This window comes from Choloepus didactylus, chromosome 20, assembly GCF_015220235.1.
Source record: "Choloepus didactylus isolate mChoDid1 chromosome 20, mChoDid1.pri, whole genome shotgun sequence".
In the NCBI taxonomy this organism is placed as follows: domain Eukaryota; kingdom Metazoa; phylum Chordata; class Mammalia; order Pilosa; family Megalonychidae; genus Choloepus; species Choloepus didactylus.
Window position 1 is genome coordinate 19,125,679 of NC_051326.1, and position 19,574 is coordinate 19,145,252.

General features: G+C 36.5%; 1 protein-coding gene across 3 annotated transcripts in view; it reads left to right on the forward strand.

Annotated features, from left to right (window-relative positions):
- The window catches only part of ADAM9 (ADAM metallopeptidase domain 9), a 180,991-nt gene that overhangs the window by 113,118 nt on the left and 48,299 nt on the right, over positions 1–19,574 (forward strand). For all 3 annotated transcript variants that reach the window (XM_037812841.1, XM_037812840.1, XM_037812842.1), the window contains one exon: positions 12,554–12,659. In XM_037812841.1, the coding sequence (XP_037668769.1) occupies positions 12,554–12,659 (106 nt within the window). The remainder of the gene's footprint in view (positions 1–12,553; positions 12,660–19,574) is intronic.

Here is a 19,574-nt window from a genome sequence, read left to right on the forward strand (position 1 = left end):
TATGTATTGAAGGCATCGATGTGTTAAAATCTCCCACTGTTATGGTAGAGTTATCTATTACTCCCTTCAGTTTTATCAGCATTTGCCTCCTGTACTTTGTGGCACCTTGATTAGGAGCATACATATTTATGATTATTTCTTCTTGTTGAATTGTCCCCTTTATTACTATATAGTGCCCTTCTTTATCTCTTATAACATTTTTACATTTAAAGTCTATTTTGTTTGATTATAATATAGCTATACCAGCTCTTTTCTTGTTTATTACTTGCATGGAATATCTTTTTCCATCCTTTCACTTCAACCTATTTGTATCTTTGGATCTAAGATGAGTCTGTTGTAAACAGTATATAGACAGTTCACACTTTTAATCCATTCTGCCATTCTGTGTCTTTTGATTGGAGAGTTTAATCCATTAACATTAAAAGTTATTACTGTAAAGTTAGTTGTTGATTCACCTTTTACTTTGGTTTTTCTTTGTCAGATCTATTTTTCTCTTGCTCTCTTTTTGCCCTTAAATTACCTTTACTATTTTTCTTCAAATTTGTTCCCTCCTCCAGACCCCTCTCTCCTGTCTTTTCTTTTTAGCCAGCATAACTCCGTTTAGTAGTTCTTGTAGGGCTGGTCTCTTATTAATGAACTTTCTCAGCTTATGTTTATCAGTGAATATTTAATCTCCCCCTCATTTTTGAAGTACAGTTTGCTAGGTAGAGAAAAATCTTGGCTGACAATTTTTCTCTTTCAGTATCTTAAATATATTATACCATTGCCTTCTTGCCTCCATGGTGTCTGGTGAGAAATCAGCATGTAGTCTTATTTGGCTTCCCTTGTATGTCATGAATTGCTTTTTGTTTGCTGCTTTCATAATTTTCTCTTTCTCTTTGGCATTTGACAGTATGATTACTATGTGTCTTGGAGTGGGTCTATTCAGATTTATTCTGTCTGGAGTATGTTGGGCTACTTGGATGTGCATATTTATGTCTTTTATAAGGGTTGGGAAATTTTCAGCCGTTATTTATTTGACTATTCTTCCTGGTCCTTTTCCCTTCTCTCCTATTTTTGGGACACCCATGATGCATATATTTGTGTACTTTGTGTTGTCAATCATTTCCCTGAGCGCTTGCTAAAAATTTTCCATTTTTTTCTCCATTTGTTCTTTTGTCTTTTCAAATTTGGTTGATCTTATCTTCTAACTTGTTGATTCTTTCTTCTGCCTCTTCAAATCTGCTATTGTGTGTTTCCAGTTTTTTTTTTTAATCACATCTGCAGTGTCCTTTATTTCTATAATGTCTGTTATTTTTCTATGTGTTCTTTCAGATTCTTCTTTATGCTCTTCTACTGCCTTCTTAATATTCATTACCTCCTTTTACACATTTTCCTTCATTTCTTTGAGTTGATTCAGGAGATTTGTTTGTACATCTTTGATTAGTTGTTCCACATTCTGTGCTTCCTCCAACTTTTTGGTCTGTTCCTTTGGGCCATTTCTTCTTGAGTTTTAGTGTTCCTTGTGATTTTGTGCTGATATCTGGTCATCTGATTATCTTGATGGGTCAATTCTTAAGGTCGATTTCTCTCTCTTGTCTAGGGTTTAGTTGTTGCCTTGGTTTGTATTACGACATTGCTTTGACAGTTGGGTCATCCATATTTCTCAGCCAAAACAGGGCTGGGTACCAAAGGCCCTGGGTTAGGGTCTGGAGAGGCTCTGGAAAGCCCTGCAGTTTTACACTGCACTTTCTGGCCTGCCCAGCAGATGGCTCTGTTTGGTGACTTAATCAGCCTCCGGATCTGTTTACCTCCTAGAGTCCAGGCAGCATCTGACCCCTCACTGACTTGGACCTTGAGATATCCTCTTCTGTCCCCTGGGTTCTCAAACATTTGATTTGGGCAGTTTCTACCTGGATACTTGCTGCTTTTGGGAAAGATTCTGCCTTTCCCTCCCTAATCCTTCATCTTGGAAATTCCCCTTATTGTTGCCCTTTTATGTTTTGCCCACACAAATAGCTTAAGTTCTGCTGTGGGTACCTGTGGGTTTGAGTCTTTGTGTCTGGATATAGGTGGGGATCTGTTTCACTGTTGTGAGAGATTTGATAGTCTGTGTTTCTGGTGGAGATGGGAGGGATCCTGGCTGCTGCCTCTGGGACCAAGTAAGGGGAGGGGAGAGGACTGGCTGGTCTGGAAGGAAGTTTCCTACCTGGTATTTTTCTCTTTCTTCAATTCAGTGTTCATGGGATCCTTCTTCTGTCTTTACCTTCCCCCAGAGTTCTGAACAAGTGAAAATTGTCCTTTCTGGCTGAATCTCTGGGTCTCTGGGGAGAGGTTTCCAGTAGCTGTCTTACGTTGCCATATTGATGACGTCTTTCAAGTTGCCTTTTTTGTTGGTTTATGTTTCTGTCTTTCATGTTAGCAATTTGATAGTCCTCGGTCCAAGAGAGGTGACTAAGAAACAAATGGGTAACTCTAGGCTTGTGGATACAGCTCTTTAAGTGTAAGCTTTCCTCTGGGGTCATTTGGGGAAATGCCAAAATCTACATCTTTAGGTTTTTTTTTTCCTCTTAGACTTGTTAGATTCCTTGTGAAGCCCTTACATATTCAACCTGGAAGGTGAAGGCCTGGCGGTCAGCACTCAGGGAGCCAATGGGTAGAACAAGGCAGAGTTTCTCAGCATGGGGTAGGCACATGTTCAAGTAATCCCTTAATATTGGAACCTTTTCTCTCTTTAAAACTGTGCCTGGCGAGGAGAAACTAAGATGGCGGCTAGGTGAGACAGGGCAAAAAAACACCTCCATGAAAAACACTTGATAAAAACCAGAAAGTGACCCAGAATACTGGTTACAGAGATGCGCCAGCTGCACGAGGTCTGCTAGTATCACAGGGACCGTATACTTGGTGAAACTGGGAGTCTGTGTTCTGAAATGAGTGAGTAAGCTGGCTGGAAGACCCACAGCTGCACAACAGTGAGGGGAAGCCAGGGCCTGGTGTTTGGAGACCAACTGGCTGTTTTAAAAAAAAAAAAAAAAAAAAGGGAAAAACCCAGGAGCGGCTGCAGTTGTGGGAGTGGGAACCACACAGTAAAACACAGCAAGAGGGGGCTGGGCCGGCCTCTCAGGGTCTGGCCTGGAGGATAGCGTGCTGCAGATACCCTCGGGGCCGGGGGAATGGAGGGGAGAGCTGGAACCTGAAAGAAACCCCGTGGCTCACAGCTGGCTCCCTGGAAGGCTGGATAAACTCCTGTCCCAGAGCTGGGAAGGAGGAACTGTGCGAGGAGGGGGGAATTGAGACACCCCGTTCGGCCATCTCCTATAGATAGATCAACCAGACAGAAGACCAATAAGGAAATTGAAAACCTAAACAATCTGATAAATGAATTAGATTTAACAGACATATACAGGACATTACATCCCAAATCACCAGGACACTCATTTTTCTCTAGTGATCACAGATCTTTCTCCAGAATGGACCATATGCTGGGACATAAAACAAGCCTCAATAAATTAAAAAAATATATATATTGAACATATTCAAAGCACAATCTCTGACCACAATGGAATACAAATAAAAGTCACTAATTTTTGAATTGTAAATCCACTATTTACTTCCTACATGATATAAAATACACAAACTCTAATGACAAATCAGTGGTTTTGAACTCTTGTAAATTTTGACAAGAACTATATAAAGGTGGGGGAATGGAGGAGTATAGGTACATAGTTTATGGGTCCTATTGAAATTAAGTTGGTACCAAAGAAAAACAAAATTGTTATGGATTTAAGAGTTTAATTTTAAGCCCCACAGTAAACACAAAGAAATTATCAGAGAATATGACCATAGAGATGAAAAGTAGAGTATGGGTTAAGAGAAATGGGGGAAGGGACAATGGGGAGTTAAGAAATGAGTGTAGGGTTGCTGTTTGAGGTGAAGGGAAATTCCTAGTAATGGATGGTGGGAAAGAGCATTACGTCATTCTAAATGTGATTAATCCCACTGATGGAATGCTAGGAAGGGGGTGGAATGGGAAGATTTAGGCTGTATATATGTTACCGCAATTGAAAAAAAAAAAAAAGTCTAAATAGATGACAATTGAATGCCAAGGATGAACTTGGATGGGATCTGAGGATGGAGGACAGGAGGCTCAAAGGGACACAGTTGAGACATAAGGAAAAGGAAATATAGAATGTAAGCTTTGTATCATTGTTGAATCTCTTGTACTTCTTAGCTGTGCTTAATGGGATTGCATAAAAGAATGTTCTTATTCATGGGAAGTGTATATGTGAATTATAGTGTTTGTTCAAGGATGTGTGCAGCTAGCTGTCATATGTTCAGAAGACAGCAATAGATGATGGATGATAGGGAGGGAGGGAAAGAAATAGCGATGTGACAGCATGTTAAGGTTGGTGGATTGGGCTATAGGGGGAGGGGGGTCAGGGTATGATGGAATTCTGTGTATTTTTTTGCAACTGTTCCTATAACTTTGAATTTATTTCAAAATACAAAAAAATACAAAAAAAAAAAAAAAACAAACACAACAAAAAAACTGTGCCTGGTACTTCTGAGCCCTGAAACACTCTATTTTACTCAATCTAGAGAATAAACCTCAAGTATTTTGCCAGGGTAGAGAAGAGACAGTCACCTGGCAGCATAAAGAGGGGAGGGAATCTGTAGCTCATATTGCTTCTTAAACTGATTTTAAGTCCTTCTTCTTTATTTTAGCCACCTGTCTCTTTACCCTGACATATCAAGAGGGATCTGGCACTACTAATTTCTTATCTTTGGGTGATTCTGTAATATCAATAGGTTTAATCTCAGCTTTTTCCACTTCCAGCTTGGATTTAGTTTTCTCAGATATATTCGCTTACCAGTTAACCGTCTGCTTTTCAGCTTCTAAAATTTTGTGTTGTCTGCTCTCCCAGGTTTCACATCTATGTGAGTTTCTAGATTTAAAGAAAATCAATATTCTTTGCTTAAGTGGGGTTTCAGGTGGAAGGGAAAATAAATGCACATGCTCAAACCTCGTACACAAAGTCTGATTTTTTAAAAATATAGTCAATTATTTCAGGTGTTGTAGGTCTAGTTTTCAGTCGTTCGAACTTTTGAGTTTTTGGAGCATGAGGCTATGAAAGTCCTTCACTAGCTTATGTATTCTCAAACTCCTTATTTTTCATAGTAAACACTTAAGAATTTATTTTAAAAAATGAAAAGTTTGACAGGGAACATGCAAGAGAAGGCATTAACATTTATTATCAAATTTGGGCCGTTAAAAGGTCTTGTGAGGAAGGTAAGGATCATTGGAAAAAATTATTTGCCCAATGTCATACAAACAGAAAGCATCACAACCAAAATCTCAACAACAATTGTAGTAGTGAGCTGATAAAGACTTATGGCTAGAATTTATCAAAGACATCACTAAAAGAAAATAACTTCCATTAGTTTACTCTCTTAAATAGAAATAGTATATGTTTTCTGAAATATCGAGTATTCAGATAAACAAAAAGTAGAAAATAAAGATTGTCCATACTGTTGACATTCTGGGTAAGTTAGCATTTCTGAAAATTTAATGAATATCTTTCTAGTCTTTTTTCAAATGTGTGTGAGTGTATGTATGTATAATATACAAAAAAGGGATCATACTGATATACTGCTTCAAAAACTGCCTTTTTTTCAAAATTAGCAAAATACTTTTCCATACCATTAAGTGTTTTCTACGGTATTATATTACTGAAATGCTATAATCTATTTAACTATTCAACAGGGAATATCTGTATAGTTTTGTCTTTGCCCCCACCTATTTTTTCCTTCAGATTAAATTCCCAGAAATAGAATTCCTGCATTAAAGATTATGTTCTTTATTGGCTTTTGAGACATATTTCTGATAATCTCCAGAAGTATTATACTATTTTATACACTCATTAGCTGGGCATGAGTGTGTTCTGTTCTTCAAATATTTCCATTAAAAAATGCTCTGTTAATTTGAGAAATGTAGAACATATATTTATTTGTTGATTTTGTTCTTAATAACATTGCTCTATGCTATTATTAATTTCATTGAAATTGATTTTCTATGTAGATTTTGTGTAGATCATCCTATCCTCTGCCACAAGGGCAATTTTGTAAATTATTTTTTACTTTGTGCACTTTTTTTTGGTAGTAACGAAAATTTTCTAAAATTGTGGTGATGAATGCACAACTATGTGATTAAACTGTGAACCATTGTTTACCATTTGTGCACTTTTTTTCTAATTCTAGTCTTATTTCATTGGTTAGAACTTCTAATACTTAATAGAAATGCTTATAGAAGAAACATCCTTGTCTTATTACTGACTTTAATGTAATTGTTTAACATTTCACCATCATGTGATGTTATCTACAAGAAAGTTTAATAAATGTAGAACTTAGATTTTATTTAAAAATCGGCGTTTTACTGGTGGGTTTGAGTGTTTTTTTCATATTTATATCGGTCATTTGCATTTTTTTCGATTATATCTTGTCTGTTTCTGGTCTTTGTTCATTTTTCTGTTGAGCTATTGATTCTTTATTGTTATATTACAAGTTTTTTTTTTTTTAAAGATTAGGGAAATTAACCATTTTTCATATTTTGCAAACCTTCCCGCTTCCCCTCTCTCCCTGTTTTGTTCCTTGTCTTTTAATTTTGTTTTTGTTGTTTCCTTGACATACTTTTTTTTTTTTCTCATTTATCTTTTAATTTATGGTTTCTGCCTTTGGTGTCATGTTTAGAAATTATTTTCCCTACCTCAGAGTACATAATTGGTCTTTGAGTACCCTTATGATTTAATTTTACATATTTAAGTCTTTAGTTTTGGGTGGGTTTATTGAACAACCCAGCTTTTCTACTGATTTGAAATAATATTTTTATCAACATGCCAAAACATCATGTGTATTTGGGCCTATTTCTGGATTTTCTCTTCTTTCTGTTCTAGTGGTCTGCTGCAAGAAGATGACATTCTTATGATTCCTTTTATAAAATTATTTGATGGGATATTGTGACTCTAATAGAGCAGAGTACATGCTACCATAACTTCAGTATAACTGCAGCTGATGTTGCCCTTATGGATCCAGAACAGATGAGCAAGACAGGCAGAATTAGATTTTTTCCAGGAATTTGGACCATCTCCTCCAGTTTGCTATCTGTAATCTTTTTTGGATCATAGGTTTCAGGTTAAGATTTTCTGCTCTATATAATGGGGAACCATTGAAGGATTTTATGTGTGAAAGTGACATGATGAGATTTTCTCTTGGGATTTCTCTGGCAACAATGTGGAGAATAGTTTTGAGGGAGTAGAAAAAGAATAGCAAGTGGCTGCAGTGTAGTAGTTGTGGTGAGAAACTGTGGAGGGTTTAAACCCAGGCAGGTCAGCACTTTTATTCAGCTTTATTTTGATTACACATTGGTGCTAGCATTGTTCCAATAGTCTATAATGTGTTGCAGCTTTATGTTTCTTTCTTGGCTTCAGGTGTTTTAGGCTGCTCAGGGAAACAGTTGCTTTTTAGTACAACTAGGCAGACCACTTTAACCGATAATTGACAGTGAATATACATGCCAAAACCATAATAGAATCTTGTTTGTTAGTCTTCTCATTTCATCTTGAGTCCTAGGAACAGCAACAACATTTTCAGTTGAACAAAATGTGAATGCCATAGGCTTGCGTCTAATTGAGAAGATCTTTAAGATACTGCCCTACATTTTCTTCGAAGAGTCTTAAGGTCTTGGCGCTAATGTTAGGTCTTCAATCCATTTTGAGTTAATTTTTGTATAAAATGTGAGATAGGAGTCCTCTTTCATTATTTTGGATATGGATATCCAGTTTTCCAGACACTGTTGAAGAGGCTGCTCCGTCCCAGTTGCTTTGTCTTTATCAAAGATCAATTGTCTGTAGATGTGAGGGTCTATTTCTGAACACTCAATTTGATTCCATTGGTTGCTATATCTCTCTTTATGCTAGTACCATGCTGTTTTGAGCACTGTAGCTTTGTAATATGCTTCAAAGTCAGGTAGTGTGAGACCTCCCACTTTGTTCTCTTTCTCAAGATATTTTTGGCTACCCGGGGCACCTTGCCCTTCCAAATAAAATTGGTTATTGGTTTTTCTGTTTCTGCAAAGTAAGTTGTTATTTTAATTGGTATTGCAATGAATCTATAAATAAGTTTAGGTAGAATTGATACCTTAATTATATTTAGTCTTCTAATCCATGAACATGGTATGTTCTTCAATTTCCTTAGGTCCTTTTTGATTTATTTTAGCAGTTTCTTATAGTTTTCTGTGTAAGGTCTTTTGTGTCCTTGGTTAAGTTTATTCCTAAATACTTGATTCTTTTGGTTGCTATTGTAAACGGCATTTTTTTCTTGATTTTCTCCTCATATTGCTCATTACTTGTGTATAGTAACACTACTGGTTTTTGCATGTTGATCTTGTAACCTGCCACTTTGCTCTATTGATTGATTATCTCTAGTAGCTTTGCTGTAGATTTTTCTGGATTTTCTACATATGGGATCATGTCATCTACTACAAACTGTGAAAGTTTTTTTGTTCCTCTCCAATTTGGATGCCTTTTATTTATTTTTCTTGCCTAATTGCTCTAGCTAGAACTTCCAGCACAGTGTTGAATAACAGTGGCAACAGTGGGCATCCCTGTATTGTTCCTGATCTTAGAGGGAAAACTTTCAGTCTTTCCCCATTGAGTATGATGTTAGCTGTGGGTTTTTCATATGTTGTCTTTATCATATTGAGAAAGTTTCCTTCTATTCCTATCTTTTTGAGTGTTTTCTACAAAAAGGATGTTGCATTTTGTCAGATGCCTTTTCTGCAATGATCAAGATGATCATGTGGTTCTTCTGCTTTCATTTATTGATGTGGTGCATTACATTAATTGTTTTTCTTGTGTTGAACCAGGCTTACATACCTGGAATAAATCTCACTTGGTCATGGTTTATAATTCTTTTAATGTGCTGCTGGATTTGATTTGTATGTATTTTGTTGAGGATTTTTGCATCTGTTTCATTAAAAAGATTGGTCTCTAATTTTCTCTTTTGTATGTATCTTGTCTGACTTTGGTAGTAGGGTGATGTTGGCTTCATAGAATGAGTTAGGGAGCTTTCCCTCCTCTTCAATTTCTTTGAACAGCTTGAGCAGGATTGGTACTAATTCTTTCTTGAATGCTTGGTAGAATTCACATGTGAAGCCCCCTGGTCCTGGGCATTTCATTTTTGGGAGCTTTTTAATGACTGACTCAATCTCTTTACTTGTGATTTGTTTGTTGAAGCCATCTATTTCTTCTTGAGTCAATGTTGGTTGTTGATGCTTGTTCTAGTTTGCCAATGCTGCTGGAATGCAAAACACAAGAGATGGATTGGCTTTTATAAAAGGGGGTTTATTTGGTTACACAGTTATAGTCTTAAGGCCATAAAGTGTCCAAGGTAACACATCAGCAATCGGGTACCTTCACTGGAGGATGGCCAGTGGTGTCTGGAAAACCTCTGTTAGCTGGGAAGGCACGTGGCTGGCATCTGCTCCAAAGTTCTGGTTTCAAAATGGCTTTCTCCCAGGACGTTCCTCTCTAGGCTTCAGCTCCTCAAAAATGTCACTCTTAGTTGCTCTTGGAGTGTTTTTCCTCTCTTAGCTTCTCTGGAGCAAAGTCTGCTTTCAACAGCCGTCCTCAAACTGTCTCTCATGTGCAGCTCCTGTGCATTCTTCAAAGAGTCCCTCTTGGCTGTGGCTCCTCTTCAAAACATCACTCACAGCTGCACTGAGTTCCTTCTGTTTGTCAGCTCATTTATATGGCTCCACTGATCAAGGCTTACCCTGAATGGGTGGGGCCATGCCTCCAGGGAAATCATCTCATCAGTGTTATCACCTACAGTTGGGTGGGGCACATTTCCATGCAAACAACCTAATCCAAATGTTCCAACTTAATCCCCACTAATATGTCTGCTCCACAAGATTGCATCAAAGAATATGGCTTTTTCTGGGGGATGTTAATACATTCAAACCGGCACAATGCTTTTCTAGGAAGTTATCCATTTAGTCTAAGTTGTCTAGTTTATTAGCTTATGGTTGCTCATAGTATCTCCTCATTATCTCCTTTATTTCTGTAGAGTCAGTAGTTATGTCCCCTTTCCCATTTCTGATGGTATTTATTTGCATATGCTCTCTCTCTTTTTTTTTTGTTAGCCTAGCTAAGGGTCCATAGTTTAGTTTAGTTGATTTTTCTCTATTGTTTTCCTGTTCTCAATTTCATTTATTTCTGCTCTAATCTTTGTTATTTCTTTCCTTCTGTTTGCTTTGGGGTTAGTTTGCTGTTCTTTAGTTCCTCCAGGTGAACAGTTAATTTCTCAATTTTTGCTCTTTCTTCTTTTTTAATATAGGCAATTTGGGCAATGAGTTTACTCTCAGCACTGCCTTTGCTGCGTCCCATAAATTTTGATATGTTGTATTTTCAATTTCATTTGCCTTAAGATATTTACTAATTTCTCTTGTAATTTCTTCCTTTATCTACTGATTAAGAATTTGTTGTTTATCCTCTGTATATTTGTGAATTTTCTGACCTTCTGCCTGTTACTGATTTCCAACTTCATTCCATTATGAGCCGAGAAAGTGTTTTGTATAATTTCAATATTTTTAGATTTCTTTAGACTTTCTTTGTGACCCAACACGTGGTCTATCCTGGAGAATAATCCATCTGCACTTGAGAAAAATGTATATCCTGCTGCTGTGGGGTGTAGTGTTCTATAAATGCCTGTTGAGTCTAGTTCATTTATTGTACAATTCAGCATCTCTCTTTCCTTATTGATCCTCAGTACAGATGTTCTCTCCACTGAATAGAGTGGTGTATTGAAGTCTCCTATTATTGTAGAGGTGTCTACTTCTCCCTTCAGTGTTGTCAGTTTGCCTCATGTATTTTAGGGCACTCTGGCTCGGTTAATAAATATTTATGATTGTTATATGTTCTTGATGAATTGTCCCTTTTATTGATATATAGTGTCCTTCTTTGCCTCTTTTAATTATTTTGCATTTGTAATCTAATTTGTCTGATATTACTATCGCTACCCCCTCTCTTTTCTTGTTGTTGTTTGCGTGAAGTATCTTTTTCCAACCTTTCACTTTCAACCTGTTTTTGTCCTTGAGTTTCTTGTAGACAGCATAGTGATGGGTCCTGTTTTTTAATCCATGCTGCCAGTCTGTGTATTTTTTTGGGGGGGGAGTAGTTTAATCAATTGACATTTAGTGTTATTACTGCAAGGGCAGTACTTTCTTCTACCATTTTATCTTTTGGATTTTATATGTCATATGTTATTTTTTTCTCTCTCTCCTTTTACCCTTCCTGATAGTCTTGCCTCTAGTTTTGTTTCTCTTGCTTAGTTAAGAAGATCAGTGATGAGTACAGTGCTAGATTTTGTTCACATTTCTGCTGTCTGTAGTTTCTCTTGTGTTCTTCATCTTGTCATGGGTCAGATAGGAATTGAAGACTCTCTATGATATAAGCAGTACAGTTTGTTAGTTAGGTCATGGGGTAGGATGGTAAAGTTTTTTTAACTTCTGATATATTTTTTGAGAATGGGTAGGTTATTCCAGACTAAAAAGTAATTACAGATAGGCATAGTAATAAAGTAAATACTATTATTTAGCAAAGATATTATCTTCCTAAAGTCTTGCAAAAAATCTAGGACTAGGGTAGCCTGAATTATTTTTTCTTTTAGATTATCTGGAATTTTTATAGCTGTTTCTGTTCTGAATGGGATTTGCTGGGGATACTGCTGTGTAATGTTTATCCTGTACAGGTATTCTGTATTCATTTTTCATATTTCTTGATCTTCTGCCTCTGTTTTCTCCAGCTCTTTTCACTCTGTATCTGTTTTGTTTGTTTGTTTCTTTCTTTCTTTGTTTTTTAATGAAAACCAACCTAATACCAGATATACAGATAGGCAAGTACGTTTTGTTTATTAAAGAGGAAGTACTGGCATTTTGGCTTAAAATTTTTCTAAATAAAATATTTCTAGGAATGTAAATTTAAGTGGGAAAATTGAATATTAAGTGATACATATATAAAGTATAAGAAAGCAAGAATGATTGATTTCGTTATCTCTCATAGCTCTTTGTCAACCCATCTAATTGGTGGGAATACCTAAACTAAGTATCCATATACAGTAAATATAAAAAACTAAATATTAACATCTGACAGTGTTTTCACCAGACTTTCCCAGATTGATCTAACCAGTGGTAAAGTAGTTATTATTTGAGAGCAGTGAGAATGAATATGTGGAAAATGGTACCATACTGTGTATGGTTTTTAATTTATAATTTCATCTTCTTTTAGGGCCTGAGTTTTCAATTCCAGGCTTTTAAGTGCCCTCTAAGCTTCTAAACATTGCCTTTATATTTTATTGTTAAGTTACAAGGTGGACCAATAATTTTTTATCTGTAAAGCTGAAACTTTCTGAGGTGTTGAAGCAGTTCACCTAGGTGTATGGATTGTCTCAAGGAATACTTTTATTTCTGAATTAAATTGCCATAACTTTTTTTTTTTTTTTTTCATTTTTAATGTTGTAGAAGCCAAGGCTGCTCCAAGAGATTGTTTCATTAACGTGAATTCAAAAGGTGACAGATTTGGGAATTGTGGTTTTTCTGGCAATGAATACAAGAAGTGTGCCACTGGGTAAGTAGTGGTGAGGTTTTGAAGGAAGATGAAAAGTATAAGACCCCAGTTATCTCCAGAATCTTCTATTCTTCTATAACTCTGTGACTGCTGACTTGCCCCCCCCCCTTAAATATCTTAACTTTTCAAACTTAAAATTTGGCAAAAAATTTGGCAACAAAAGGCTCCAGAGACCATGGTTTTACCAGAACTAGTAAAACATTAACTGTCTAAAACGTAATTTTTTTTTTCTTGCAGAAGTTGTAAGTTAACGGAAAAGTTATGCATAAAATACCAAGTGTCCATGTACCATGCTGTTTTAGTACTTTGTATTAGTATCGTATGTTTGTTACAATTTGTGAAAGAAGATTTTTATAATTGTACTTTTCATTATAATCCATCATTTATAGTAGGGTCCATTGTTTGTGTTGTAAAGTCCTAATTTTTTATTTTTACCTTTGACCACATTCCCATATCTAATTCATTGCTGTTAATTACATTCACAATGTTGTACTATCATCACCACCACTCATTACCAAAGCTTTAGGATCAACTCCGGTAGAAACTCTGCAATTTAAGCAGTAACTCCTCATTCCCCACCCCCACCCCTTCCCCTGGTAATCTATATTCTAGATTCTGACTCTTTGAGTTTGTTTATTCTTATTATTTCATATCAGTGAGATCATACAATATTTGTCCTTTGATGTCTGGCTTATTTCACTCAACATAATGTCTTCAGGGTTCATCCTTGTTGTCTTATGTTTCAAAATCACATTCCTTTTTGTTACTGAATTACAATACTTCATTGTCTGTATATACCACATATTGTTTTATCCATTCATTGGTTGATGGATGCTTGGGTTGCTTCCATCTTTTGACAATTGTGAATAATGCCACTATGAACATAGTTGTGCAAGTATCTGTTTGAGTCCCTGCTTTCAATTCTTTTGGGTATAAACCTAGTAAACAGATTGCCAGGTCATATGGTAATTCTATTTTGAACTTTCTGAGGAACTGCCAAACTGTCTTCCACCAGTTGGAATGGGTGCATCATTTTACATTCCCACCAACAATCAATGAGTGTTCCTATTTCTCCATATCCTCTCTAATACTTGTTATTTTCCGTTTTTTAATAATAGCCATTCTAGTGGGTGTAGAAATGGTATCTCATTGTGGTTTTGATTTGCATTTCTCTGATAGCTAGTGATGTTACACATCTTTTTCCATGCTTTTTGGCCATTTGTATGTCTTCCTGGAGAAATGCCTATTCAAGCTATTGCCCAGTTTTAAATTGGGTTGTCTTTTTATTGTTGAGTTGTAGGATTTCTTTATGTATTCTTGATATTAAACCTTTATTAGATATGTGTTTACCCAAATATTTTCTCCCATTGAGTAGGTTGTCATTTACTTTTCATGCACAAAAGTTTTTAATTTTGATGAGGTCCCATTTATCTAGTTTTTTGTTGCTGCTGTTGCTTGTGCTTTGAGTGCAGAGTCTAAGAAACCATTGCCTAACATAAGGTTTTGAAGATGCTTCCCTACATTTTCTTCTAGGAGTTTTATATTCCTGGTTCTTACACTTAGGTCTTTGATCCATTTTAGTTAATTTTTGTGTATGGTTTGAAGTAGGCATCTACCATGATTCTTCTGCATGTGGACATCCAGATTTCCCAGCACCATTTATTGAAGATTATTCATTCCCTAATGAGTGATCTTTGCCCCCTTGTCAAAAATCATAAATGTGAGGGTTGATTTCTGAACTCTCAGTTCAATTCCATTGGTCTGTATGTCTGTCCTTGTGCCAGTACCATGCTGCTTTGATTACTATGGCCTTGAGATAAGTTTTAAGATCAGGAAGTGTGAGTCCTCCAAAATCCTTCTTGTTTTTCAAAGTGGCTTTGGCTATTCAGAGCCCCTTATGCTGCCATATAAATTTGGTGATTGTTTTTTCCATTTCTAACAAGAAGTTTGTTGGGATTTTGATTGGGATTGTGTTGAAACTGTAAATCTTTTTGGGTAGAATTGACATCTTAAAAAAATTTGGTTTTCTAATCCATGAACAAATAATGTCCTTCCATTTATATAAATCTTGTTTGATTTATTTTAGCAATGTTTTGTAGTTTTCTGTGTACAAGTCCTTTACATCTTTGGTTAGATTTATTCCTAGATACTCAATTCTTTTCAGTGCTATTGTAAGTGGAATTTTGTTCTCGATTTCTTCTTCCAGTTGTACATTGTTTGCGTATAGAAACACGACTGATATTTGGGTGTTGATCTTCTATACTGATACTTTGCTGAATTCATTTATTAGCTTTAGGAGCTCTGTTGTAGATTTTTCAGGATTTTCTGCATATAGGAACATGTCATCTGCAAACAGAAAAGTTTTACTTCTTACTTTGCAATTTGGATGCCATTTATTTATTTGTCTTGCTTGATTGCTCCTGCTAGAAATTCCAGTAGTATGTTGAATAACAGTGGTGACAGTGCACATCCTTGTCTTTGATCCTGATCTTAGAGGAAAAGCTATCAGTCTTTCACCATCAGTAGGATGTTAGCTATGGGTTTTTTATAGATGCCCTTTATCCTGTTGAGGAAGTTTCCTTCTATTTCTAGTGTTGTGTTTTTATCAGGAAGGAGTCCCAGATTTCATCAAATGCTTTTTCAGCATCAATTGAAATGATTGTGTTTTTTTCCCTTCATTCTGTTAATGCGGTGTATTACATTTATTGATTTTCTTATGTTGAACCACCTTTACATACCTGGGATGAATCCCACTTCATCATTTTCTGTAATTCTTTTGATGTGCTGTTGGTTTCGATTTGCTAGCATTTTGTTGAGAAATTTTGCCTCTATATTCATAAGCGATATTAACTGTAGTTTTCTTTTCTTGTGGTATCTTTAACTGACTTTGATATGAGGGTGATAGTTGCCTCATAGAATGAGTTAGGGAGTGTTTCCTCCTCTTCAATTTTTTGGAAGACTTTGAGAGGGTAGGTATTTGGTAAAAGTCCCCTGTGAAGCCATCTGGTTCTGGATTTTTTTTTGTGTTTGGAGGTTTTGGATCATTGATTAAATCTCTTCACTAGTTATCAATCTTTTTACTAGTTTTTAGTTTGTTAAGATATTCTATTTTTTCTTGAGTCAGTGTAGGTAGTTTGTGTTTTTCTAGGAGTTTGTTCATTTTGTCTAGTTTATCCAATTTGTTGGTATACAGTTATTTGTAGTATCCTCTTATAGTCCTTTTTATTTCTGTGGTGTCAGTAGTAATGTCCCCTCTTACATCTTTTATTTTAGTTATTTGTGCCCTATTTTTTTTCTTTGTCAGTCTAGCTAAAGGTTTGTTGAAATTATTAATTGTTTCAAAGAACCAACTTTTGGTTTTGTTGATTCACTCTGTTGTTTTTTTATTCTTTATCTCATTTAACTTTACTTTAATCCTTGTTATTTCCTTCCTTCTCCTCACTCTGGTTTTGTTTGTTCTTTTTTTCCTAGATACTCTAGTTCTGAGGTGAGGCTCTGATTTGAGATCTTTCCTCTTTTTTAATTGTAAGAAAGGGTTAAGTTTAGCTTTCACACAAAGGCAACATGGAATAGGGGAAATGGAGACTTGGCGGCAGAACTGGCCTAAATTGGCTCCGTGGTAGGGGGAAGGAGAGAGAGAAAGCCATGACGTTAGCCTAGAATCAGTGCCAGCTCCTTATATGGGAAAAATAACCAGGGTTATTGGAATGTAAAGGGATGTGGGGTATAATCAAAGGTGGGAACTCTCGGTGAGAAATTTAAACGAAGTTAATGCTCTCTGATAGGCTGTACAATTTAAAATCCCAAAGGGGGACTAGTTAGCTTTCTTGGATAGGCTGTAACCTCTGGAGTATCCAGCCAATGGAGAAATGGGAGGGACTTGCGTGTTAGGCTTAGGATAAATTTTGCTGTGTTCTATTGTTTGGCCCACCTGCCACGTCTCTAGCTGTGTGTCCATTCTTGCAAAATTGTAACTAAATTCTTTCCTCCTCCATGATCAGGTGAGTGTTTATTCCTTTTTGCTTGTTTTTCACATTAATGTAAGCATTTAGAACTATAAATTTACCTCTCAGCACTGCCATCACTGCATGCCATATCCTTTGTATGTTGGGTTTTCATTTTCATTCACCTGAAGATATTTGCTACTTTCCCCTGTAATTTCTTCTTTGACCCATAGGTTGTTTAAAGTTACATTGTTTAATTTCTACCAATTGTGAAGTTTTCATTTCTTCCTGTGTTATTGATTTCTAGCTTCTTTGCATTGTAGTCAGAGAAGATACATTGTATGACTTCAATATTTTTAATTTATTGAGACTTGTTTTGTGACCTAACATATGGTCTGCCCAGAAGTATGATCTGTATGCACTAGAGAAGAATGTGTATCCTGCTGCTGTTGAGTGAAGTGTTGCATATACATCTGTTAGGTCTAGTTGTGTTAGAGTATCTTTCAAGTCTTTTGTTAACTTATTGATCTTCTGTCTGGATGTTCTATTCATTATTGAAAGTGGTGTATCTCCTAACATTAATGTAGAACTGTCTATTTCTCCCTTCAGATCTGGCTATATTTGCTTCATATATTTTGTGACTTTGTTTTTAGGTGCATATATATTTATTATGTCTTCTCAGTGAATTGATCCCTTTATCAGTATATAGTGACTGTTTTCCCCCTTGTAACAGTTTTTGATTTAAAGTCCATTTTATGTGATATTAGCATAGTTACCCCAGCTCTCTTTTGATTACTATTTGCATGGTATTTTTTTTTTTTTTTTCCGTGCATCCTTGCACTTCCAACCTACTTATGTCTTTGAATTTAAGATGGGTCTCTCTTAAATAACATATAGATGGGTAGTGCTTTTTTATCCATTCTGCCAATCGGTGCCTTTTGACTGAGGAGTTTTAATTCATTTACATTTAAAGTAACTACTGATAATGCAAGACTTTCTTTAGCCATTTTGCTGTTTTTTTTGTTTGTTTGTTTTTGAGACATGAACATTTATTATAGGGCTTACCTACAGGGTGGGGAAGTTGAGTCATGTTGCCCTGAAATCAGGAACTTCTCTGAATGGATTCAGGAGATGCTCTGAATGGCGGCGTGTTCAGAGCACAACGTGGAAATAGTCCGCACTTTGGGGGGCTGAATAAGCTGATTATAAAGGCTCGACATTCCCGTGGGTATGAGAGCATGAGGTGGGGAGTGGAGGGTAGTGCAAGTTACGGAGGGAGTGATTGTAATCAACAGGGAGGAGGGGATGATTATAGATTATCTTGTAGATAACAGCATCTCAGGGAGTCTCAGGGAGGAGGTAGTTTTGGGTATAGATTACATTTAGACCTGATAATACAAAGAGAATAGGTCAAACCTTAACTGACCTAGGTCATGCAAGCTGCTGTATGCAGTCTTCAAAGCCCTTGGTGAATGCCTGTGCCTGGGTTCCCACATTCCACCCCCACGCAGCAATTTGCATTGACCATAGGACAGACATTGCATCCATAATCCACAACAACAATACAGTGAACAGCAGAGTACAAGTAAACCAGTACATTTGGACAGTAATCCTATTAACAAGTGGCACAATGGCCAAGTTAATGAATTAAACCATTTGGACAAAGGATTATCGGATAAATGTTCGGTATTTTGTATATGGTCTGGCATGTGATCAAGAGCTTGGGGTATATTTCGTGAGTTATCAGGTACATATACACAACACTGAATATTAATTAAAGCACAGGTATACCTGGAGCTAAAACAGCTAAAGGATAAAACTACCAGGCAGTCTGCTTTATTCTATATCTAATTTTTTTGTACCATTTCATAACTTTGTCCACAGAAATAAATTTCCCTTTCCGCAAACTTTCTGCAACTTTCTATAACCATCCAGGTTTTTGTCCTACATTTTCTCTTTTCCATTCTGAAACAACCAGTCATTTAGGACAAAACTACTTTCCTTTTCCTATTCATACAAAACATTCTTTATACCACTTATTAAGTTACCAAAATAATTTTGGAAACCGTTTGCAAGCAGACATTCTACAGCATACAATTACCACTAAAATTAAAACTTGTTAGAATAATGCTAAATACAACACTTTAGTTATTGCATTATTGAAACAGTAATATACAATTTTTTAACAAGAATTAATAGTACATGTAGGAACAATATATAAGCTGAGTTTTCATTAGTGGATAAAAAGAGTTCCAGACGAGGGGGTTGCAAAGTTATACAGTTCCCTGGGGGATAGGGATCCCAGATGTGGAATACAAATAACTTTTGGCATAATACATACCCATGGGCTTAGGATTCTCAACCAGCTGAGCTGCATGGGCCAGAACCAGAGCCAGTTGACATTATTTTCCCCAATTTCTAGTGTTTGTGGCACAGGCAAGAGCAGATTATTATCATTGCCTCACTGCTGCTTGGGCAGCTGGCCCACCTTACTTGAATTCGTAAGGCCTGCATGGGCTCTGCGGTTACCATTTCCACAGGAGCGGGAGCTGCTGCTTTGGGTCTGGAGTTAGTGCTGGTACAGTTGTCGAGTCCGTTGTAAGGAGTTTCTGTCATCCTTTAAGTGTTCCTTTAATAGGCCATACATTCTTTCAATTAACCCAGTTGCTATAGGATTATAGGGCAAGTGAGAGGTCCAAAGGCCATTATGTTCTGTAGCCCAGGCCTGGGTTAATTGCCTGGTGAAGGGGATCCCCCATGTGGTGGGGACCCCAGAAAAGGCACTTAATTTTTTTTTTTTTTTTTTTTTTTTTTTGAGCTACGTATGGTAGCTCGCTAGTTGGCCTTGACCCCTGGGAAGGCCAGCAGCAGTCCCGTAGCTGTATCTACAGTGGTGAAGGCATATTTTGCCCCTTTGGACACAGGAAGGGGCCAATATAGTCTACTTGCCACCAGGTGAGAGGAATTGGGT